Here is a 25,363-nt window from a genome sequence, read left to right as displayed (position 1 = left end):
GTCAAGTGGAGCCCACATCACCGGCAGTCACCTGTGTGGAGGTAGAGAGAGGGAGAGTGGCTTACCCTGAAAGGCGGGTAAACACTCTCAACGAGACGAGTCAACGTCTAAGCCATTCTGATCACATCGCTCAACGGCTACTGATTGGACGCGAATCTCCTACGCGAATCTATAAAAACAAGTTATCTCCCATATGTTGTTTGTGAGCCGTGTTCGCGAGACGAAAATAATTGCAGATTGGCCGACTTCGACAGTGATCTCCGTTCTGTTCTTCACAATTATGATAAAAACATCGTTCTAAGGTCAAAACAAGTCGAAATTTTGGGACTGCTGCCGGAAGGAGACCGTAATATTTGGTTGCATCACTACAGAAAAAATCGTCTGCTTCAGCGAACGCCGAAACCAAACGGTTGATTATCACGTGACAATTTTGCCATATTTAGAGTTGTTTGCACAGTAAATACAGCCGCGAAAAAATAGCTCCCTTGAAACTGTCTTACAAATCAATTCCTTTGTAATTTAAAAATTACACAACACCATGAAAAATCATTATCGACGATCGCGAATCTGCTTATATCAATAATGCATTACAAAAAGCTCTAAATATGTAAAAACAAATTGGTTTCCTTGCCAGACAAGGAAACTCAAGGCATCCTGTCAGGGAGAAAATGAGCCGAACTCATTTTGACCTGAGGTCAGGATGCGTCTGAGCGTGCTGCTTAGGGGGGGGGGGGGGGGGGGGGGGGGGATCAAACTCTTCACTGCATTGCGGGCCTTTGATGGCCGCCAGACGCAAGGCGTTGGTGCATATTTCCTTCTCATGTTCTGATGGGTGCACTGCCCCGCTTCATGTTATCGGTTTTGAAGCACCGTGTGTGTGGTAGTGACCGCTTGTTGTTCTGTAAACTGGTGTCTGCTAATCCGCTTGTTGATTTTTCCCGTTGTGTTATTTTCCTTCTATATCTTGCTGTTCAGTTTATTAGCTTTGTTGATTTTTTTCCGTTGTGTTAAATTTCTTTCTATATCTTGGTGTTCAGTTTATTAGCTTTGTAGATTTGTCCTCCACTGAAACAACAGGAGCTTGTATCAAAGCGCCTGTGATAGAAACACTAGGTGGATTCGGGTTTGTGCCTGTAGTTGTTAAAAAAGAAAAATGCAAATGAAAGGCGTTGTTCAAAGTGGAATGTCGTGATACCCATTATTATGGGGGCGAGGACGCCCCCATTCTATACGGATAGTTTCGAGGTTGACCATGGGCAGCGCCATTTTGTTGTGAAATACGTCATCAGTTTGTGTACACAGGAAGTTGTGACATCCGTCACCCTATGGGAGGGGTGACGTCAAAATTGTTCATCTGTAGAAAGGGGTGACGTCAAAATTGGTCATCACAGAGTTTGTGTAACACAGGAAGTTGTGAAATACGTCACTCTATGGGAGGGGTGACGTCAAAATTGTTCAACAAAAACATGATATGTCGCATTGTGCAGGGTCAACTGCAACAAACTCAAACCGAGCCATTCATACCTATCTGTATTTGAGTGACTTATATACCCGACATTTTTATTTCTTATTTTTAGCACAGGTGTAGGAAAAATCATGAACCAAAATGTTATTTATTTTCTAATTTAACATTTTTTTTACAAATATGACCATGGTCTTTTAAACATACAGTGACATTAAACATTGTTATGTTAAAAAAAAGAAAAAAGAAAAAAAGCTTTTGTGCACAAATCAGAAAATACATTGTACATTTTACCTACAGGCCAAACCGTGAGTGTCTGTGGCAAAGCCCGACCCAGGAAATTGCACTGATTTTATATTTAGATCAAAGGGAAATTGTCAAGAACAGGCGCTTGCATTTGGATGTGTCCAATGATAGTAGGTTTGGTTGTGATCAATCAGAATAATGTAGGAATAAAAATGTATGACAGTTTAGTATGATGACATGTAATTCACATATGCTGAAATATGATATTATACATCATGTAATATTATTATGGCTGTTGCCATGACCATGAAACCCAACAAAGGTTTAATGTAATGTAATTCAAAATACCAAAACCGAGCACCTATTAATCTCGTCTTTGCGCGTGAAGATTGAGGCCGTCTGCCAGTAGCGGTTAGGTCATACAGTGGAACCCCTCTCTAGCGACCTTTAAAATGTTGACAAAAATCGGTCCTTGTCGAGGGGGGTCCTTACAGAGGGAGGGGGGGCGGAGTCAGGGGACCACAAAGAAAGTCAGATTTAAAAAAAAAAAAGAAAACAGAGAAGTTTGAGTTGCTGACGACCGTTCCCTCTGAAAGCAAACTGCTTCGATTTCATGTTTGTCCTTGGTGTCCACCAGTTCTGGTGCATGTACTACCCTGGCCAAGTTTCCTCTCAAGACATCAAAGAGACCGCCCCAGTATACTCTACAGCCTCTGGGCGAACCACCTCTCATAGCTAAAACTGGGTCAATGACCCCTGGGAAGAAGGTCAGTGTCTATAAAATTTTACTCCTAGGCCTGCGGCCAGGGGAGGGGGGGAGTATACCGGTACCATTTGAGAATCAGACCAAATGAGAATTGAACCATTTGAGAACATCCTTTTTTTTTCAATCACTACATCGAAGGCCTGCGGCCCGGGGTTCACATGAGTTGGTTTGTTTGTTTGTTTCAAACCCACACCCATATACACACATTTCCCATTTTAAACCATTTGTCGGCCCCCTGTCGATATTTATCGACTAAGTTCCTTGTCTCGAGTTGTCGTCAGTGTTTGAAATTCCTGCCCACACACCGTGTGGGTGATTGACTGGCAGTTATTTCAGGCTGGATTAAAGTTACATGCAAACAGAATGTGTCTGGTGATTGACTGGCAGTTATTTCAGGCTGGATTAAGTTACATGCAAACAGAATTTGTCTGTGGAAATGGGTATGTGAGGTTAAAAGCCAATGGGGTAAACACAGCTCTCAGCTGATATAAATTGCATAAAATAAAAATAAATAAATTAAAAACATGGCAGCAGTTCTCATACTGTGACTCTAAGAAGTCCAACACTGATGTCCACGCACTAGTTATGATTATGATAGACGTCACGACGTCAGTCCTCATATTGGACTCGAACTAGTCACCCACTGTGAGTGCACACACTAAACCCAACGTTATGATTAAAAAATAATGACTGGTTGTACGCGAGCAAAATATCTTAATGGTCTTTTTTGGCTTCCATGTTAGTGAAAATCAGGAGGACTTCGTCCATATGACAAATGAGAAATGTCTGCAGAATGGATTTCGGGTGCATCAAGAAAATGCACTTGGGAAGTTTGACATGATGGAAGCATTTCTTTCCAGAACTTTCAACTTGTACGTTTTCATTCTCTGCGACAATCCTTTTTAGCGATTTTCCCCTGGTCTAGTTGTCTGAGTCATGTTGGTGCAGTTTGGATGAGTAATATTTTATTCCTTGTTCTTGCTGATTAGTATGTGAAAACATTTGTTCTCAAAATGCGTTTGGAAGTTAGTGGTTCAGATAACTACATGAGGGCTGTAAACGGCCAACAGAGGACCAGGTTTAGAGTGCATGGAGTCGTTTTTAACACTCTTGTTTCACCATATATCTGATCGCATTTTCTTGTGTATAATTTGTTCGAATAGAGAGTTACTTCGCGCTGTATGCAAGTGTTTGACACCAGTGCCAATTTAATGTATTTTTTAAACTTTTTTTTAGACGAAACCTAATAATGTGAATCAACAACACTAAGACCTCAGAGATCACGCCAGCCACCGATTATTGGGGTAACTGGAGCAGAACCAGCTACTAACAATCGTAACAAGCTCGTGTATTTTCTGCCTTTCCTGCAGTAGTTAATAAATCACACGAACTGTCAATCGCAGCGAAGCTATCGTTGGAGCGGTATTCTCAGATAACATCGGAACTGGGTTTTAGGTCTGGGTGGCCGAGTGGTAAACGCACTTGCCTCGGAAGCGAGAGGTTGCAAGTTCGACCCTGGGTCAGGGCGTTAGCAATTTTCTCCCCCCTTTCCTAACCTAGGTGCTAGTCTTTCGGATGAGACGAAAAACCGAGGTCCCTTCGTGTACACTACATTGGGGTGTGCACGTTAAAGATCCCACGATTGACAAAAGGGTCTTTCCTGGCAAAATTGTATAGGCATAGATAAAAAAAATTTCCACCAAATACCCGTGTGACTTGGAATAAAGGCCGTGAAAGGTGAATGCTCGCCCTAATAGGCTTGAGGTTTGCTGGCCGATGTGAATGCGTGATATATTGTGTAAAAAATTCCATCTCACACGGCAGAAATTAATATGTAAAGCGCTTAGAGAACGTCAAGCGCTATATAAATCTCCCCATACATACAACTGAGGACAGAGGAACCCCACTGTCAGGACCTCCAACACTGAAGGAAATCTTGTCTTAAAAGGGAGGGCGTCTTCTTACATTTGTTGTTGATCAAAGTTATGAACAGAAAGTCTGCAAAAATAAGGTCTTCATTGGGACAAAGTCTTAAGTTTAGGGTGGGGATGGGGTGGGGTCAGAGGGGATAGGGTAGGACAGGTGGGGTGGGGGGGGGGGGGGGTGGGGTCAGAAGGGATAGGGTAGGACAGGTGGTGTGGGGATGGGGTGGGGTCAGAGGGGATAGGGTAGGTCAGGTGGGGTGGGGGGTGGGGTCAGAAGGGATAGGGTAGGACAGGTGGGGTGGGGTCAGAGGGGATAGGGTAGGACAGGTAGGGGGGGGGGGGGAAGGGTCCGCTGTACTTCCCAACAAACTGGCCGTGTCATTGGAGCAATCAGTAGAGCAGAGTTCTCAGATAACATCAGGGACATACTGAAGTAATACTCAGCAGACTGACTGGGTCAGTGTTCCGCCTTCACGGGACACTGGCACCAGACACTGGCACCACTGGCACCAGATGTGCACCACTTGTTGGCCAACCAGCGTGCCGTAGCAATCACGTCGATTAGGCGGACATGATCTGAAGATCACGACAGGAAATACGATACTACTGTTGTGATCGCGGATTAGGTTGTCAGAAAGGGTTATTGAGAGGTGCACTTTGTTTTACGAACTGGAATGGTTAAATCACGCCGGATAAATAACGACAGCGTGTACATTTTGAATTTAACTAAAGCTATAAAATGCAAGAAACGTGTTTTCCAACTACATACATTTTATTTGATCTATTTCCGTCATTTGTACATGCAGAGCCACCAAAATCACAAGGTGCACTAAGCATAGCCATAAGCTAGTCCACGTTTCTATAACACGAAGTGTGTGCTTGGGTGCATATCATTTCAATAAAACAGCTTTGAATGTAAGGTTTTGGTTTCTGACAGCAACATTGTTCAAGAAGTCTTTGAATACGGACACTGTGAGCTATATTATCAATGATCATTAATTTTTAATGCAGCAAAAAGAGGACGATATGAGGTACATGTTGGACACCAAAATGAGTTACATCATGCGTTTTGGGAAGCTGTTTAAGTGATACTTTGTATTTCTAGACCTTGTACCATTCTTCATGTTATGAGGACCGTAGCTTTTGTCTTATGACTGCACATATTACTAACCGGCATCTTTCAGCTCCACGAAAACCCCAAATCCTTGTCGGCACATAGCGTCACGTTCTCCTCGCCAGGGCAGACCGTTAAATTCAGAATGGGTGTTTGTTGGTGTGTGCGGACAACAGGTGTCCAAACAGAGGGGGGCTGAGGGCTGTTTTGTTGTCGGACGTGTGATCTGGCGTATTGTCAGGCACGCTGATTACAATCACCAGACACGTTCAAGGGCCGTTTGTTTGGGGGCGAGGTGTGAGTCGGCATTGGCACGCTCCAATCAAAACCCTTTTCCAGATAAAATAAAAGTTAGGTGAAGCAGTTTTTCGTTTTTATATTTAGTCAAGTTTTGACTAAATATTTTAACATCGAGGGGGAATCGAAACGAGGGTCGTGGTGTATGTGCGTGTGTGTGTGCGTGTGTGTGTGTGTGTGTCTGTGTGTGTGTGTAGAGCGATTCAGACTAAACTACTGGACCGATCTTTATGAAATTTGACATGAGAGTTCCTGGGTATGAAATCCCCGAACGTTTTTTTCATTTTTTTGATAAATGTCTTTGATGACGTCATATCCGGCTTTTCGTGAAAGTTGAGGCGGCACTGTCACGCCCTCATTTTTCAACCAAATTGGTTGACATTTTTGTCAAGTAATCTTCGACGAAGCCCGGACTTCGGTATTGCATTTCAGCTTGGTGGCTTAAAAATTAATTAATGACTTTGGTCATTAAAAATCTGAAAATTGTTAAAAAAAAAAAAAATTTATAAAACGATCCAAATTTACGTTTATCGTATTCTCCATCATTTGCTGATTCCAAAAACATATAAATATGTTATATTCGGATTAAAAACAAGCTCTGAAAATTAAATATATAAAAATTGTTATCAAAATTAAAATGTCCAAATCAATTTAAAAACACTTTCATCTTATTCCTTGTCGGTTCCTGATTCCAAAAACATATAGATATGATATGTTTGGATTAAAAACACGCTCAGAAAGTTAAAACAAAGAGAGGTACAGAAAAGTGTGCTATCCTTCTTAGCGCAACTACTACCTCGCTCTTCTTGTCAATTTCACTGCCTTTGCCATGAGCGGTGGACTGACGATGCTACGAGTATACGGTCTTGCTGAAAAATGGCATTGCGTTCAGTTTCATTCTGTGAGTTCGACAGCTACTTGACTAAATATTGTATTTTCGCCTTACGCGACTTGTTATTGTGTTTCTCTCTTCCTTTGTTCTGTTCTACTGTCTTATCTGCTTTGTGCTTTGTGACTTTCCTCCCTCCTTGATTACTGTCTTGCTTCTCGTGTTCATCATCGCAGTTTGAATGTGTGTACGAGGTGCAGGCAACGGGAGTTTATGACTTATTGCTTTCGTCTTTCTATCTGTCTCTCTCCCTCTCTATCTCTGTCTCCCTCTCCCCTTTCTCTCCCTCTCTTTCTCTCCCTCTCTCCCCTTTTTTTGTATCCCCCTCTCTTTCTCTCCCTCTCTCTCCCCTTCCCTCTTTCTCTCCCTCTCTCTCCCCTTCCCTCTTTCTCTCCCTCTCTCTACCTTACCTCTCTCTCTCCCCCCTCTTTCTCCCCCTCTCTCTCTCCCCTCTCTCTCCCCCCTCTCTCCCTCCCCCCTCTCTCCCCCTCCGCCTCTCCCCCTCCCCTCTCTCGCCTCTCTTTCCTTCTCTCTCTCACCCCCTCCCCCCTCTCTCTCTCTCTCTCGCATTCCGGTCCCCTCCCAAGCTGTACACGAGAGACACATACCTCTTGTACGGCGACTCACGAGCCAGCTGATCGACACAAACCCGCCCTTCTTTCAACCCTTTAATCACAGCGTAAAGCGATTCATGTCAACTTTCTGCTATCAACAGAATATCACATAACAGTATAAACAAACACCGCCCTTATTTTAAGAAACACTATTATGCATGGACATGGGGACTTTCGTTTTGAAGTCTCCTTCTTTCAATTTTATACACCTGAGTAGGTAAACTTCATGCTTCTTTCAAGTTTATACACCTGAGTAGGTAAACTTCAAGACGGGACACGAAGGAAGGAATGTACCGTTGCTTCAACACTGTCTGTTCCTGCCTGTTGTCTTTCTGTCGTTGCATCTACAGTAGGTGTGACCTCCCGGCTTTGCTTTTACGCTGAGTTAATCGTTCCTTTGATGTGCTGTGCGTTCCTTTGTTGTTCTGCCTGGGCTAAGAATGTTTCATAATTATGTTTGTGTCTGAGAGAGAGAGAGAGAGAGAGAGAGAGAGAGAGAGAGAGAGAGAGAGAGAGAGAGAGAGAGAGAGAGAGAGAGAGAGAGAGAGAGAGAGAGAGAGAGAGAGAGAGAGAGAGAGAGAGAGAGAGAGAGAGAGAGAGAGAGAGAGAGAGAGAGAGAGAGAGAGAGAGAGAGAGAGAGAGAGAGAGAGAGAGAGAGAGAGAGAGAGAGAGAGAGAGAGAGAGAGAGAGAGAGAGAGAGAGAGAGAGAGAGAGAGAGAGAGAGAGAGAGAGAGAGAGAGAGAGAGAGAGAGAGAGAGAGAGAGAGAGAGAGAGAGAACGAACGAACGAACGAACGAACCAACTTTATTTTTCGAGGGTAATGGAGTAGATACAGCAAAGATCTTTTTTCATCCAGCCCTCGCCCAAGAGGGAATTAATTAAGCAGTGCATAATATTAAAGCAGGAGAAGAAGCAAAACAAAAACATAAAAACATGGTTATTAAATCAGACAAAGAGAAAAAAAAGAAAAAAAAATGTTCATAGCATACATGCCAACATGGTCATTGGTAATGGTATACATTAAAATGGTATACATTAAAACACATACTTTGACACACACGGTCACAGAGAGAGAGAGAGAGAGAGAGAGAGAGAGAGAGAGAGAGAGAGAGAGAGAGAGAGAGAGAGAGAGAGAGAGAGAGAGAGAGAGAGAGAGGGGGGGGGGGGGGGGGGGGGGGTGGGGGGTAAGGGACTAAGTTGGCAATAGTTCGAATAGGGAATGGCGATTTGTGTGAAATTTTGTTGACATGAGTCATGATCCACTAAAAACCGATTAAAACGATTATAACTTTACCTATATACTGTTCAAAAAAAGAAACGCATAGTTGCTACTTGCCAAATTTGTTTTATTTTTCGAAAAAATTAACAGAAAATCCAATATTTAGATTATTTGTTTGAAATTTGGTATGGACACAGTTGAATGCACACACAGTTCATTTGCATCTTCAAATCAATCAGTCAATCAATACGATTGGGTGCCGAGGCTGTCAAGTCAGTAGGGGGTGTGACTGCCTTGAGCAGCAACAACTGCCCGGCACCTTCTGGGCATGGACTGGATCAGATGCCGGATATCTTGCTGTGGGATGGTGTCCCACTCCTCCTGAAGTGCCTGCAATAGATCGCGGTGATTTGCCGGCGCTTCTTCTCGCCTGCGCACACGTCTGTCCAATTCATCCCGGAGGTGTTCTATCGGGTTCATGTCTGGCGACATGGATGGCCAGGGAAGCACCTGGACATGGTGGTCGGTGAGGAACTGGGTGGTGAGTCGTGCTGTGTGCGGGCGAGCGTTGTCCTGCTGGAATATGGCATCCTGGTCAGCCAGAAGAGGAAGGGCGTGTGGGCGCAGAATTTCCTCCACGTATCGCTGGGCAGTTATGCGCCCTTGGACGTGCACCAGGGTGCTCCTTCCAGCGGTATTGATCGCGCCCCACACCATGACGCCTCCACCACCATTAACGGGTGCCTCATCCACACAGTTGGGCGCGTAACGTTCGTTTACTCTCCGGTAGACCCTCCTCCGACCATCATGTCGCTGGAGCAGGAAGTAGGACTCGTCGCTGAACCACACGTGTCTCCAGTGATTCCGGACGGTCCAGCGAAGGTGCTGGTTGCCCCACTGCACTCGGTTCTGGCGATGGCGGCGGGTGAGGACAGCTCCTCTGTGAGGTCTGCGAGCTCTCAAACCAGCTTCATGCAGGCGGTTCCGCACGGTCTGGTCCGATAATCGGTGTGGCCCGGGGAGAGCCTGGACAGAAGATGAGGCCGACAGGAAACGATTCCGGAGGTGGCGGAGCCGTATGAAGCGGTCGTGAGCAGCAGTTGTCGCCCTTGGTCTTCCCGCTCGTGGCAAGTCAGCAACGGAGCCAGTGGCTTGAAACCTGACCCACAGTCTACTGATGGTGCTCTGGGACACGTGGAAGTGCCTGGCGATTGCACTTTGACTTTGGCCTGCTTGTAAACGACCCAATGCAATTTGGCGGTCTTCTCTGCTCAATCGGGCCATCTTTCGTCGCTGAATTGTCGTCTGATTTCTTTGTGGCGAACAATCCGCTTTTATGGGTTTTGGAAGACATGGTGAGAGCTCAATATTCCCCGAGTTTCACGAGATTACACTGAAGCATGACGAGTGGTCATGCCAAATGAGCAATTTTGACATTGTAGCCACTGATAACGCATGCGTCACGTGCAGAGCTCACTTGTGGCAATGGACGAAAGGTCGACGACCAGATAAACATTTTCTGCAGTTTGGTGGATATCCTTGTAGCCATATAACTAAATTAACCAAATATTACAAGCTATGCGTTTCTTTTTTTGAACAGTATAAATAGAAGGAAGGTAATGTAAGTATTCTTTATCAAAGATACCCAGGAACAAGTAAGAGAAAGAGGTGCCAAGTTGGCTCAGTGGTTAAGTCCTTCTTTATCAAGGGGACTTTATCGGCATAGTGTGGAATGAGTGCTCGCTTACTCGGTAGAGTCATGTTAAAAAAACCCGGTGATAAGATTTGAAAAGAGTTGTGTTACACTTACATTCTTGTGAGGTGGAAAGTTTACGTGTGAATGTTTTAACGTGAAGTGATATGTTATCTTTTTTGCTTTTCGTGAGTGTGTATCATTTCGGCTTACAAGATATCGTAGATATTTATTGTTTTGCTCGTTAGTATGCGTCATTTTACAAACTTAGAAATGAAATCGCAATTGACATTTGTGTAGGTAAATAACCTCTTTGCCACATTTGGTTTTATTGGTAAATAACCTCTTTGCCACATTTGGTTTTATTGGCAAAGAGGTTATTTACCTACACAGTCTTGTCGTAGTGTGCACAGATACTCTTCTGTCCTTATTTCGTCTACCTAGTCTCATCCTCCGCGCTCCACGGCGAATGTTGATGAAAAACAATCTTTTTATCTCTTTATCCAGCTCCAAAATTTGACTTAGCTTAAGCGCACATACAACATATCTTAATACAATGGGCCCCCTTTTAACCCCCCCCCCCCCCCGAACAAAAACAAGTCGCGTAAGGCGAAATTACTACATTTAGTCAAGCTGTGGAACTGAACGTAGTCCGCCGCTAGTGCAAAAGGCAGTGAAAGTGACGAGCCTGTTTGGCGCGGTAGCGATTGCGCTGTGCTTCATAGCACGCTTTACTGTACCTCTCTTCGTTTTAACTTTCTGAGCGTGTTTTTAATCCAAACATATCATATCTATATGTTTTTGGAATCAGGAACCGACAAGGAATAAGATGAAATAGTTTTTAAAACGATTTCGGAAATTTAATTTTGATCATAATTTTTATATTTTTAATTTTCAGAGCTTGTTTTTAATCCAAATATAACATATGTATATGTTTTTGGAATCAGAAAATGACGCAGAATAGGATGAAATTGTTTTTCGATCGTTTAATAAAATAATAAAAAAATAATTTTAATTACAAGTTTCCGATTTTTAATGACCAAACTCACTCATTAGTTTTTAAGCCACCAAGCTGAAATGCAATACCAAACCCCGGCCTTCGTCAAAGATTGCTTTGCCAAAATTTCAATCAATTTAATGGAAAAATGAGGGTGTGACAGTGCCGCCTCAACTTTTACAAAAAGCCGGATATGACGTCATCAAAGGTATTTATCGAAAAAAAGAAAAAAAAAACGTCCGGGGATATCATACCCAGGAACTCTCATGTCAAATTTCATAAAGATCGGCCCAGTAGTTTAGTCTGAATCGCTCTACACACACACACACACACACAGACAGACAGACACACATACACACCCACACACACACACACACACACACACACACACACACATACACCACGACCCTCGTCATGATTCTTCCTCTATGTTAAAACATTTAGTCAAAACTTGACTAAATGTAAAAACCAACAACACCTTGTAAGACCCTTTTCACTCCGACTTTGTGTTGATAACCTGTGTAAGTTGACCCCCATTGTAAGACCCTTTTCACTCCGACTTTGTGTTGATAACCTGTGTAAGTTGACCCCCATTGTAAAACCCTTTTCACTCCGACTTTGTGTTGATAACCTGTGTAAGTTGACCCCCACTGTAAGACCCTTTTCACTCCGACTTTGTGTTGATAACCTGTGTAAATTGACCCCCATTTTAAGACCCTTTTCACTCCGACTTTGTGTTGATAACCTGTGTAAGTTGACCCCCATATTAAGACCCTTTTCACTCCGACTTTGTGTTGATAACCTGTGTAAGTTGACCCCCATTGTATGACCCTTTTCACTCCGACTTTGTGTTGATAACCTGTGTAAATTGACCCCCATTGTATGACCCTTTTCACTCCGACTTTGTGTTGATAACCTGTGTAAGTTGACCCCCACTGTAAGACCCTTTTTACTCCGACTTTGTGTTGATAACCTGTGTAAATTGACCCCCATTGTAAGACCCTTTTCACTCCGACTTTGTGTTGATAACCTGTGTAAATTGACCCCCTTTGTAAGACCCTTTTCACTCCGACTTTGTGTTGATAACTTGTGTAAGTTGACCCCCATTGTAAGACCCTTTTCACTCCGACTTTGTGTTGATAACCTGTGTAAATTGACCCCCATTGTAAGACCCTTTTCACTCCGACTTTGTGTTGATAACCTGTGTAAATTGACCCCCTTTGTAAGACCCTTTTCACTCCGACTTTGTGTTGATAACCTGTGTAAATTGACCGTCATTGTAAGACCCTTTTCACTCCGACTTTGTGTTGATAACCTGTGTAAATTGACCCCCATTGTAAGACCCTTTTCACTCCGACTTTCTGTTGATAACCTGTGTAAGTTGACCCCCATTTTAAGACCCTTTTTACTCCGACTTTCTGTTGATAACCTGTGTAAGTTGACCCCCATTTTAAGACCCTTTTCACTCCGACTTTGTGTTGATAACCTGTGTAAGTTGACCCCCATTTTAAGACCCTTTTCACTCCGACTTTGTGTTGATAACCTGTGTAAGTTGACCCCCATTTTAAGACCCTTTTCACTCCGACTTTGTGTTGATAACCTGTGTAAATTGACCCTCATTATAAGACCCTTTTCACTCCGACTTTGTGTTGATAACCTGTGTAAATTGACCGTCATTGTAAGACCCTTTTCACTCCGACTTTGTGTTGATTCAGTTAAATTCAGAGAGCTTTTTTCCACTACAAAAAGTTTATTGCTAAAACTCGCAAAGTTCATGACACTTGTCATGGACTGTTTGAGAAGCGAGTAAAATTTAATTCTCTTTTAGCTTTATACTCCGTTATCTGTTTTGTGTTGTTTGTAATAGTATTTTTGTCCTTATGTTAACCCACCCATCACCCCCCCTCTCCCTTCCCCCCTTTCCCCATAGTAAAGAAATGTATGTAATCACTTTGCACTTGTAATGTTTTATTATTTTTTGTATTATTATTATCATTATTATTATTATTATTATTATTATTATTATTATTATTATTATTATTATTATTATTTATTATTATTATTGTTGAATTGTTTCTTGTATTGTTTTTGCTCTCCCTCACCCCTCAACTCCCTTTTCTGTACATAGTCTGATTTCTTTTTGTTTTAGTTCCTTTTATTTGGTGTTGAATGAAATGTGTTTTTATTGTGTTTTTTAATTTTCCATGTACCCTCACGGGGTTTTATTGGAATAAATAAAACTTGAACTTGAACTTGAACTTGATAACTTGTGTAAGTTGACCCCCATTGTAAGACCCTTTTCACTCCGACTTTGTGTTGATAACCTGTGTAAGTTGACCCCCATTGTAAGACCCTTTTCACTCCGACTTTGTGTTGATAACCTGTGTAAGTTGACCCCCATTGTAAGACCCTTTTCACTCCGACTTTGTGTTGATAACCTGTGTAAATTGACCCCCATTGTAAGACCCTTTTCACTCCGACTTTGTGTTGATAACCTGTGTAAATTGACCCCTATATTAAGACTCCATCGTTTTTAAGACCTGATGTTCTGAGATTGTTGGAGGTTTTAAGAGGGGGTTTTACTGTAGCAATGACATACTTCGCGTGTGGAAGGAATTGAGTCACATGCACTCACGCACACGCGTGCATTTTACGCACACATAAACGTACACACACAACATTTTCCACGCTTCAGTGACGTCACAAACATGGCTGAAGTTTGGTTTTATGATCAATGTATAGAACACAAATCCAGGATGTATGTCTGAAGAATTGTTTGGAGAGTAGACCATCATTGAATTTAGCATCTGCAGTATGCATCTGAGAAGAATTGTTTGTAGCGTAGACCATCATTGAATTTAGCATCTGCAGTATGCATCTGAGAAGAATTGTTTGTAGCGTAGACCATCATTGAATTTAGCATCTGCAGTATGCATCTGAGAAGAATTGTTTGTAGCGTAGACCATCATTGAATTTAGCATCTGCAGTATGCATCTGAGAAGAATTGTTTGTAGCGTAGACCAGCTTTAAGGCGCTCCTTAATTGAGCGCCAAGTCGACCACGCGAAGATTTCGCGAAGTCCTTTTTTTTATTTTATTTTTTACCGAAAACTCAATGCTATTTAAAGCTCCGTACGGCCAGCTTCGCGAAGCATACTTCGCGTAGTCGACTTTGCCCAGTTAATGACAATCTGCAATATCCAAAACAAGTTTATTTGGGACAAAATACTAGATGGACGTTTGATGTGTGTGATGCAGTGAGAGGGCAGACCCCAATTTCCATCCAGACTACAAGGGGCGCATAACTGAGGGGTCCAACATCAACAAGTCGCTCAACGTCCTGGGCAATGTCATCAAAGCCCTCGGTAAGAACGGTGCTCTTCTCTTAACCAAAGATGAAACAAAAAGTATAGACCAGTATGACAATTGCAGACTGGAGCCGTTCAGTAAATCTTGGTTAGTAACCTTGAAGAAAACCTGCGCCTCCTGCTTTAACGCGATTGCAGACTGGAGTCTTTCGGTAAATCTTGGTAGGTAGAGTAAAGCCAAAAATCTCACTGAAAAGTCAATAATGAAAATGTGATGGAAGCTAAATCTATATGCACACTTTTAGTCAAAGTTTATATACAGTATTTATAACAGTGGAACCCTTTCAAGATCTTACTTTTTCACATTTTCTGTTCATTAGCTCTGTAAATTTGGCCCCATTTTAAGACTCCCTCCTTTTTGAGACCTGATTTTCTCAGACTTGTGTAGGTCTTATAATGGGGATTGCACTGTATATACTTAACGTTGTTGCATTTCCTTCAGCTGAGAGGTCGCTGCTTGACTGGAGTAGGTCTTATAATGGGGATTGCACTGTATATACTTAACGTTGTTGCATTTCCTTCAGCTGAGAGGTCGCTGCTTGACTGGAGTAGCAGTGAGTCGATGAGCTTCAAGCAGAACTCTGGCAGTCCTGTAGAACGACAAGGTTCACCTCAGCGGGAGGGACGCAGGGCTCGTCTCTTCTTCATCCCGTACAGAGACTCCGTCCTCACATGGCTTCTCAAGGACAGCCTGGGAGGCAACTCTAAAACTCTCATGATTGCCAGTCAGTTGCTTCCCTTTGGAATTGCTTTTGATTTTATTTCATTTTTTCAATGTGTTGGCAATGCTTTTAACTTTTATAGAAGTTTGTCTCTGAGATAATTCACAAATGAGGTACAAAAGTGCGTTGTTACCCCATTTATTTCTCTGTGTTTTGAACATTTAAAATATAGGTTGAGAGAAGCATGATTCTTTTGGTTGTAAATAAGGTCATCGGCTATTGTTGGAAAAAAGCTTTTCATTCTTGTTTGAAGTACATTGATTTTTGTAGTGATATTATGGTACGGACACCGTTAATGCAGGTGTATTTAAGATATATAATGTGTTTGCGTGTGTGCTTGCAGCGGTTACTCCAGCCAGTAAATACTACAACGAAACCATCAGTACCCTGCGCTATGCACAGAGAGCTAAGAGCATCATCAACAAACCCAGGATTAATGAGGTAAGCATCTATCAAAAAGCTTATCTCTTTTTTTAAACCTTTTTGCTGGAAGAATGACTTTGACAACATTCTGTACGCTTTCATCTTAACAATTCATGCAATATTTTGATGAAAAACACAATGGTATATGGCTTCTTTTCCATATGAGTTAAAATGAAGAAATGTTGGATGTTTAACAAAAGCACAACACGAAGCTTTGCAATTTTTTTGTAGTAGAAAATGTGTACTTGGTTTAGTGTGTGGATTTCAGCATTCTATTTCCATTTCAGGATCCAAATGTTGCATTAATACGACAGCTGAAAGAGGAAATAGGCCGACTCAAGGACATGCTGGCGACGGCAAAAATGGTAAATACATCCGGTTTTCAGTATGGTTTGCATGTGTTGATGTAAGGGCTACGTTGTTTCTAGAGCAGTTTGAGATGCGACAGTGCATGATGAATGCAAATTGTGTTTTCTGGTGTGTTCACGTAATTGTCAGCGTGTATATTGGCACAATCTTAAAAGGTAAAAGTGTTACGTAAATATGTGTCAGCTGAGGAAATGCTAGAATGACTTGGTAGCAACTGCAAGTCAAATATTCCTATTGAATGGAACCCCCGTTTTAAAACTGTTAAAAATCTGAGGAAATCAGGTGTGAAGAAGAGAGGGAGTCACAAATTCAGCTACATTTAGAGATGTTAAGAATACACAAATCTGAAAAAGCTTGGTCCGAAAAGAGACGAGTCTTAAAATGGAGCTGGTCTTAAAAGCGGGGTTCCATTGTATGAGCACGCATGATCAAAGTGTGATATACAGCATGGCGACTACTAGTTCCACCAGCATTGTGTGAGTGTCTGTTGGCAGGGAATGTGCCAGAATGTTGTCGTAACTGCTAGTGAAATTTTCTGGTGTCCATTTCTTACATCTGCTTACAGTGGTAACTGCAATGACAGGCTCCTCTAATGACATATCACCTAAAAAAGGATACATGCTGTTGTTACTTGTCTTATATAGTATGACGAGAAAAAAACACCAACAATGTAGGGACACTCTTTGGTTGATTCCAAGGGCATCAAGTCATTGTGATACCAAGGGCATCAAGTCATTGTGATACCAAGGGCATCAAGTCATTGTGATACCAAGGGCATCAAGTCATTGTGATACCAAGGGCATCAAGTCATTGTGATACCAAGGGCATCAAGTCATTGTGATACCAAGGGCATCAAGTCATTGTGATACCAAGGGCATCAAGTCATTGTGATACCAAGGGCATCAAGTCATTGCATATACCACTGTATCATTGTACGAATATCTATTTGCAAAATTGTCTGGATGTGCTAGAATTTTGTAGCAACTAGCCATGACAATGGGACTATCAACCAGAAGAAAAGAATGTGCTAGAATGTTGTAGCGACTGCTAATGGAACTATGATTGTGTGCATATATATCTATAGAAAAAAATGTGCTAGAATGTTGTAGCGACTGCTAGTGGCATGGTGTGTTGTTGTGCAGACGCCGGACTCTCAGTCCCCCTTCTCAGGGCTGTTGTCCCTACTGGCCGGCCTGGAGAGGCGCAGCTCGGGGTCCAACTCCACCCCCAGCTCTGACCCAGACTATAGCGAGGTACAGGTGTGGCCGTGCCTTGTCAAAGGGTTTGGTGTTTGGTGTGGGTGAAAAGTGGGGAGAAATGATGGGGGCTGTAAAACCTCAACATAATTTGGCGAAGTTGACCGCACAACGCTTTGCCACTACAGTTTTTGAAACAAGACTTTGGAAAGTCTTCGCAAATTTGACTTAGCGCTCAATTAAGGACCGACTTAAACAAGTAGGGCTGAGGGAGGAAATCAAGACTGTGATAACAAGAGACTAATCATCACATTGTCATAACAAGAGACTAATCATCACATTGTGATAACAAGAGACTAATCATCACATTGTAATCTCAAAAGGGAGGATTCTTAAATTGGGGGTCTCAAAAGGGAGGATTCTTAAATTGGGGGTCTCAAAAGGGAGGATTCTTAAATTGGGGGTCTCAAAAGGGAGGATTCTTAAATTGGGGGTCTCGAAAGGGAGGATTCTTAAATTGGGGGTCTCAAAAGGGAGGATTCTTAAATTGGGGGTCTCAAAAGGGAGGATTCTTAAATTGGGGGTCTCGAAAGGGAGTTTGCCCTGCATTGCATGTATGAGGTGTCATACACATTTTTGCCATATCGTGGAGCAAAATCAGTCTCGTTTTGTACCAACCTTTGCAAATCAGTCAGTCAGTGGGAACCCTGCTCGCTACGAAAAGTGGACCCACAAGACTGATCATCACATACAGGCATTTGGTACTGAATAATTGGTGTGTACATTTTCTTGTCCTTGGGGAATCCCCTCAAGGAAGCATTTATTTATTTATTTATTAAGGAGATTTCTATAGCGCATAACTAAAAGCACTATGCGCTTTACAATATCACTAAGTATAAGCACACGCAAACATACTTTGATTAAATAGAACTTAGCTTAGCAAGACATACTAAGAACACTAAACATTTGAGTTCAAAAATAGAGAATTACATTAAATACTGGACAAGCATCAGTCTCGAATAGCAATATCAGCTGGAGAGACAATAAATAATAATAACCAACCCCTCATGGAAATTGAGGCTGCTATCACTGTTACCGGGGATAGCTTGCAGCAACACAATCACAATAGTCAGCTTTCAAAATCCTGTATGCACCATGAACATTTCCTTTCAAACGTTATACATGTTACGATGTAGGTATATAACAAGATTTCTTTGCAATATGATTGACATTGGCAGGGAGGAGCCGTCGTGTCAGAGCAGAAGTCTGCCGGCACCATGCTGTCTACTTCATGATGATGTCCTGCCAAACGTTATACATGTTACAGTTATATAACACCATTTAAATGCAATGCTTGACCTTGACAGGGAGGGGCCGTGGTGGCGGACCAGGAAACGGCCGACACAATGCTGAGGGAGCATTTGAAGGAGAGCCAGGCCAAGGTCAGCCATGTTTTACTTACCTTCACTCACCTCTCCCGCTCTTTCTGTTGTGATGGTGGCGTATCTTGCTGAAAGGCAGTTTCAGTGTGTGTGTGTGTGTGTGTGTGTGTGTGTGTGTGTGTGTGTGTGTGTGTGTGTGTGTGTGCGCGTGTGGGTGCCAGTGCGTGTGTGTATGTGTGTGTGTTTGTCTGTGTATGTGTGCGTGCGTGCGTACGTGTGTGTGTGTGTGTGTGTGTGTGGGTGTCAGCGTATATGCGTGTGTGTGTTTGTCTGTGCATGTGTGTGTGCGTGCGTGCGTGCGTACGTGTGTGTGTGTGTGAGTGTGTGTGTGTGTGTTTGTCTGTGCATGTGTGTGTGCGTGCGTGCGTGCGTACGTGTGTGTGTGTGTGTGTGTGTGTGTGTGTGTGTGTGTCTATTTCAGCGTGCGTGCATGCGTGTGTCTATGTGGATGTATTCATGCATCTATACGTGCGTGCATGTCTGTCTGTATCAGTGTATGTCTGTCTGTATCAGTGTATGTCTGTCTGGAAGGGGTGGCGTGGATACAGGTAAACGGTTGTTCATTCTATAAGTCAAAGGGAAAATTGCCAGAACGGAGGTTACTTCCCTTGAATTGTTCCGATCCATATCCACATCGGAACGGGTGGTCCCAGATACTGCGAGTCAAATATGTGGAGAACTGAGCAGCCTCTTTCCGGACTTTGCTGGATTTAATTCAGGACAAGAGTAGAGGTTGCTTGTGTGAGTTGTGTCATGCGGAAAAAGACTGTGGTCTTTGTGAGCTGTAAGGTGTATTATCACAGAGTGGTGCTGTTCAGTATACTTCAAAGATTTCAGCCTTGAAGTATTTCCCCAGCCCTGATCATGGCGACTTTCCTGCGTTTGATTTTGCTTTGAGTTGCGTTCTGACGACCATCTATGCATTAAACAGAATATAACGTGTCCATGATTTGTTGCCCAGGTCGACCAGCTTACCCAGTCCTGGATGAACAAATGGACGGAGACTCAAACTCTGATGCAGGTTCGTTCATCATACTCTGACGCTTTGGAATGAATGTTCAATCTGTTTCTGCATATTGAGTAAAGACCATGTCAACACTAAAGTAAAAGTTTTGATTTAACTTAAAGAATGCTAATCATGTGTACATTTTTAATGAACTTTCCAGCAAACAGTTGCTTGAAGAAAAGATTTTTTTTAACCAAACAAGGGCAGTCAACATCTGATACTGTCGCCGGCTCCAAAAGAGTTAAAGAGAGTCATGCACAGGTGTTACAGTGGAACCCCCTTTTAAGACCACCCAGTTTAAGACCACCCAGTTTAAGACTCCTTACCTTTGAAGACCTTGTTTGTTCAGACTTTGTGTTGACAAAGTGTATAATGTTACTTACTCCCGTTGTAAGACTCCCTCCTGTTTAAGACTCCCTCCTGTTTAAGACCTGCCTTTCTCACATGTCTAGAGGTCTTACAAGTGTGGTTCCACTGTACAGTGGTACCTGCGATGAAAGGTCACCTTTGGGACCAGGACAAAGTGTCCGGACATTACAAGTGTGGTTCCACTGTACAGTGTTACCTGCCATGAAAGGTCACCTTTGGGACCAGGACAAAGTGTCCGTACATTACAAGTGTGGTTCCACTGTACAGTGGTACCTGCCATGAAAGGCCACCTTTGGGACCAGGACAAAGTGTCCGTACATTACAAGTGGCCTGTTATGACAGGTATGTTCTGGTAGAAAATAGACAATTTAATGGACAAGAGAAAGTGTCCTTTCATGAGAGGTGTCCTCTCATCAGAGGGGCCTCACATCGCAGGTACCTCTGTATTGTTGACGCACAACATGTACATTCACTGACTGTAGGACACTGACCTGTCAATCCGCGGCCTGGGACGTCGCTCCAGTTCCTATGGCGTCATCATCGACTCCCAGCTGCCCCACCTCATTGGGTTGGACGAGGACATTCTCTCCACTGGAGTCGTCATCTTTCACTTCAAGGTCACTTTCATTGTGTGTGTGTGTGTGTGTGTGTGTGTGTGTGTGTGTGTGTGTGTGTGTGTGTGTGTGTGTGTGTGTGTGTGTGTGTGTGTCCCATTTGACCCACCTCATCGGTCATGGACGAGGACATTCTCTCCACTGGAGTTGTCATCTTTCACATTAAGGTCACTTTCTTTCTGTGTGGGAAAGAATGAGGATGAAAGTCCCTTGTTCATTTCCATGCTTATTATTGGTTTAAACAAAACGTTATTCAATGTTAATATCGTGACAGATATATATTTATACACATGTACAAAATCTGGCATTTAGGATCCGTAATGAAGCATAGTGCTTATGTAAGTGAATTATTCTCTCAGGTAGAGTGGTTCCGCACAACTCTCAGTTACTCTTGTGCACATGTTGATGCATTTACACCGCTTACGTCCCTTTGTTTCTCAAATCGATGTAAGAAGGGGAGAATGTGCGTAATATATAAACAAGTGCGATGTGTACTGTCCCTGATCTCTGTCCACTGGCATATTGTCATCTGTAATTTCATAATGGGTGTTTTCTATTAATGAACAGGGACTGTGCATAGAATGAACAGATGTGATCAGTATCACTCCACACCTAGTATTCTGTATCACCGTACATGCAAACATGCTAACATTAGTGGACATCTATGGAGAGGGTTTGAGTGTTGGGACTGCTCACAGGAGTTCTGGGTAGCAATTTTGTTGTCACTGTATGTACCAAAAATGTGATGATGGTTTCTATTGGATTACTATTTATTGTAGATTTGTTCTTGATAGTGTATCCACAAGTTTACACTTGCTTTTTATTTTTGACCAAACAGGAAGGGACGACGCGGATAGGACGCAAGGATGCCAGACGTCAACAGGATATTGGTAAGTTGTGTAAGAAAGGAAGAAGCCAGCAAGCAAGAAAGTATCATTTTATTACATTTAGTCAAGTTTTGACTAAATGTTTTCACATAGAGGGGGAATCGAGACGAGGGTCATGGTGTATGTGTGTATGTGTGTATGTGTGTGTGTGTGTGTGCGTGTGTGTGTGTGTAGAGCGATTCAGAGTAAACTACTGGACCGATCTTTATGAAATTTGACATGAGAGTTCCTGGGTATGATATCCCCGGACGTTGTTTTCATTTTTTCGATAAATGTCTTTGATGACGTCATATCCGGCTTTTTGTAAAAGTTGAGGCGGCACTGTCACACCCTCATTTTTCAATCAAATTGATTGAAATTTTGGCCAAGCAATCTTCGACGAAGGCCGGACTTCGGTATTGCATTTCAGCTTGGTGGCTTAAAAATTAATTTAAGATTTTGGTCATTAGAAATCTGAAAATTGTAAAAAAAATACATTTTTTATAAAACGATCCAAATTTACGTTCATCTTATTCTTCATCATTTTCTGATTCCAAAAACATATAAATATGTTATATTTGGATTAAAAACAAGCTCTGAAAATTAAAAAAATTAAAAATTATGATCAAAATTAAATTTTTGAAATCAATTTAAAAACACTTTCATCTTATTCCTTGTTGGTTCCTGATTCCAAAAACATATAGATATGATATGTTTGGATTAAAAACACGCTCAGAAAGTTAAAACAAAGAGAGGTACAGTAAAGCGTGCTATGAAGCACAGCGCAACCGCTACCGCGCCAAACAGGCTCGTCACTTTCACTGCCTTTTGCACTAGCGGCGGACTACGTTCAATTTCATTCTGTGAGATCCACAGCTTGACTAAATGTAGTAATTTCGCCTTACGCGACTTGTTTCAATTTTAAGCCTGCTTTGAGAAAAGGAAGAAAGAAATAGAAAGGAAATCGGTCTCTTGTAAGTAGACGGGAATTATGAGGCAAAAACGTAAGTGAGTAAGCGTTGACTTTGATCCCTGCATCAAGATGGTGAGAATTGCAGTACTACATGTATTTAGAACTTAGTTTTTTTTAGTACAATGTGTATTTGGAACTTAGTATTTTTAGTACTACATGTGCTTGTATTTTTACATTTAGTCAAGTTTTGACTAAATGTTTTAACGTAGAGGGGGGAATCGAGACGAGGGTTGTGGTGTATGTGTGTGTGTGTGTGTGTGTGTGTGTGTGTGTGTGTGTAGAGCGATTCAGACCAAACTACTGGACCGATCTTTATGAAATTTGACATGAGAGTTCCTGGGAATGATATCCCCGGATGTTTTTTTCTTTTTTTCGATAAATACCTTTGATGACGTCATATCCGGCTTTTTGTAAAAGTTGAGGCACCCTCATTTTTCAATCAAATTGATTGAAATTTTGGCCCAGCAATCTTCGACGAAGGCCGGACTTCGGTATTGCATTTCAGCTTGGTGGCTTAAAAATTAATTAATGACTTTGGTCATTAAAAATCTGAAAATTGTAAACAAAAAATTTTTTTTTTTAAACGATCCAAATTTACGTTTATCTTATTCTTCATCATTTTCTGATTCCAAAAACATATAAATATGTTATATTCGGATTAAAAACAAGCTCTGAAAATTAAAAATATAAAAATTATTATTAAAATAAAATTTCCGAAATCGATTTAAAAACAATTTCATCTTATTCCTTGTGGGTTCCTGATTCCAAAAACATATAGATGTGATATGTTTGGATTAAAAACAAGCTCAGAAAGTTAAAAAGAATAGAGATAAAGAAAAGCGTGCTATCCTTCTCAGCGCAACTACTACCCCGCTCTTCTTGTCAATTTCACTGCCTGTGCATCGAGCGGTGGACTGACGATGCTACGAGTATACGCTCTTGCTGTAAAAATGCAGTGAGTTCAGTTTCATTCTGTTAGTTCGACAGCTTGACTAAATGTTGTAATTTCGCCTTACGCGACTTGTTTAACTTTGTATTTTTATTACTATTTACAATCAGATGAAGTATAAGTGTGAGTGTGTTGCCCTGCAGTGCTGGAGGGTCCCGGCATCCACTCTGAGCATTGCCACGTGAAGAACGAGGGGGGCCAGGTCACCCTGTTCCCTCACCACAGCGCCAGCTGTACCATTAATGGCGTCCTCGCACACGAGCCTTCGCCGCTCACACAAGGTAGGTGAACTTAAAGTTCAGTGGAACCTGCCCTAGCTACCACCTCTCAATAACGACCATCTCTCAATAACGACCACCCCTCTATAACGGCAACCTCTATATAACGACCACCCCTCTATAACGGCCACCTCTCAATAACGACCACCTGTCATTAACGACTACCTCTCAATGACGACCACCTCTCGATAACGACCACCTCTATATAACGACCACCCCTCAATAACGACCACCTCTCAATGACGACCACATCTCGATAACGACCACCTCTCGATAACGACCACCTGTCCACAACGACCACCCCAGAGGATCCCCCACCAGTTTTTGTCTATATAATTCACCATCACCTTCCAAAACGTCCACCTGTTTCTAACGACCACTTTTGGTCTGTCCCTAGTGTTGTCATTATTGGCAGTTTTGACTGTATTGTCATAAGGTTCTAATCACCTGGACTTTTGCAAAAGATGTTTTGTGACATATGCAGAAGTATTAATTCGTTTTCCAATATTGTGGCCATGCAAGATGTTTAAAGACTCTTGTTGAAGTGTTACGTTCTTAACACGGGCTGCTAAAATTATACTTATGACAAACTCTTCCTGAAGAGAATTCTCTGTTGGCAAATTTCATCAGCTACGGATCAAGACATGGAAGGTTTGGAGATATAATTTGTGCAAACTCTTATCTGGGGAAACTTCAAGACAAGCGTGAAGAAGAAATGGAAAGTACGATTGTGGACATGCTGGCTGTGGAATTAATCCGCAGTGTTTACAGTTTTTGTGTTGTAGTCTGTCGAGGAGATACACGGGTACTAGCCGCACATGGTTATGTTTTGCTGTGCACAGGAGATATACTGATGTTTAAACATGGCTGTGTACAGGAGATGTTGTGATCATCGGAAAGTCCAACATGTACCGCTTCAATAACCCAGCGCAGGCTGCAAAGTTACGTCAGCACAGACAGGTACGGACATTGTTATTGCCTTTGCTACACAGGTAGTCCATTTTTTGTGGTAGAGGGCACAATTGAAAAGGTACACATAACACACTGATGGGTGCTGGGAAGGGTCCGGCTGGGAAACAGCAGTTGCTATTAGCATGCTTTGAGTATTGTTTTGTAACATGAATTTAGAAGAATTGCATGCTGAGTGTTTGATTCTTTTTGCTTTTGATGCATTCACATTCTATTTTCACTTGGTATGGTTTTCCTGTTTTAAGATCTGCTGCATGGATGTCTTGGATCTAATAATTATGTGGTCATTTTTGAACGATGGCGTTATTTGATTTGCACATTATTTTACTGTTTGAATTGCTTGTAAACTGCACAGTAACATGGGGGTGTAATTGGAAACATTTTCTAGTCTGTTTGTTTTTTTGCATGTTTACTTTCTTGCCTTTTATTGCTTATTTTGTGTGTGTTGATTTGTTGAGCCTGCATGTAGCCACTGTTGTTGTGTTCCTTTCAGCAGTTGCTAAATGCGGTAAGGACACTTGGTGAAAGGTGTATCTAATAACACGATTACACAAATATTCAAAGTACAAAAACATTTAACAATGTGTTGCATGTTAGC

General features: G+C 42.1%; 1 protein-coding gene across 1 annotated transcript in view; it reads left to right on the top strand.

Moving 5' to 3' along the window:
• Positions 1 to 25,363, top strand: part of LOC138953368 (uncharacterized) — a 186,672-nt gene that overhangs the window by 94,240 nt on the left and 67,069 nt on the right. Inside the window, exons 11-21 of the mRNA XM_070325167.1 lie at positions 14,480 to 14,586; positions 15,114 to 15,314; positions 15,655 to 15,752; positions 16,022 to 16,099; positions 17,246 to 17,356; positions 18,667 to 18,741; positions 19,703 to 19,762; positions 20,599 to 20,733; positions 21,569 to 21,620; positions 23,662 to 23,799; positions 24,674 to 24,756. Of these exons, the coding sequence (XP_070181268.1) occupies positions 14,480 to 14,586; positions 15,114 to 15,314; positions 15,655 to 15,752; positions 16,022 to 16,099; positions 17,246 to 17,356; positions 18,667 to 18,741; positions 19,703 to 19,762; positions 20,599 to 20,733; positions 21,569 to 21,620; positions 23,662 to 23,799; positions 24,674 to 24,756 (1,138 nt within the window). The remainder of the gene's footprint in view (positions 1 to 14,479; positions 14,587 to 15,113; positions 15,315 to 15,654; positions 15,753 to 16,021; positions 16,100 to 17,245; positions 17,357 to 18,666; positions 18,742 to 19,702; positions 19,763 to 20,598; positions 20,734 to 21,568; positions 21,621 to 23,661; positions 23,800 to 24,673; positions 24,757 to 25,363) is intronic.

The sequence above is a fragment of the Littorina saxatilis genome, linkage group LG17 (genome assembly GCF_037325665.1).
Source record: "Littorina saxatilis isolate snail1 linkage group LG17, US_GU_Lsax_2.0, whole genome shotgun sequence".
In the NCBI taxonomy this organism is placed as follows: domain Eukaryota; kingdom Metazoa; phylum Mollusca; class Gastropoda; order Littorinimorpha; family Littorinidae; genus Littorina; species Littorina saxatilis.
The sequence above is the reverse complement of the archived record's forward strand: the minus strand, read 5'-3'. Positions and strand labels throughout refer to the sequence as shown.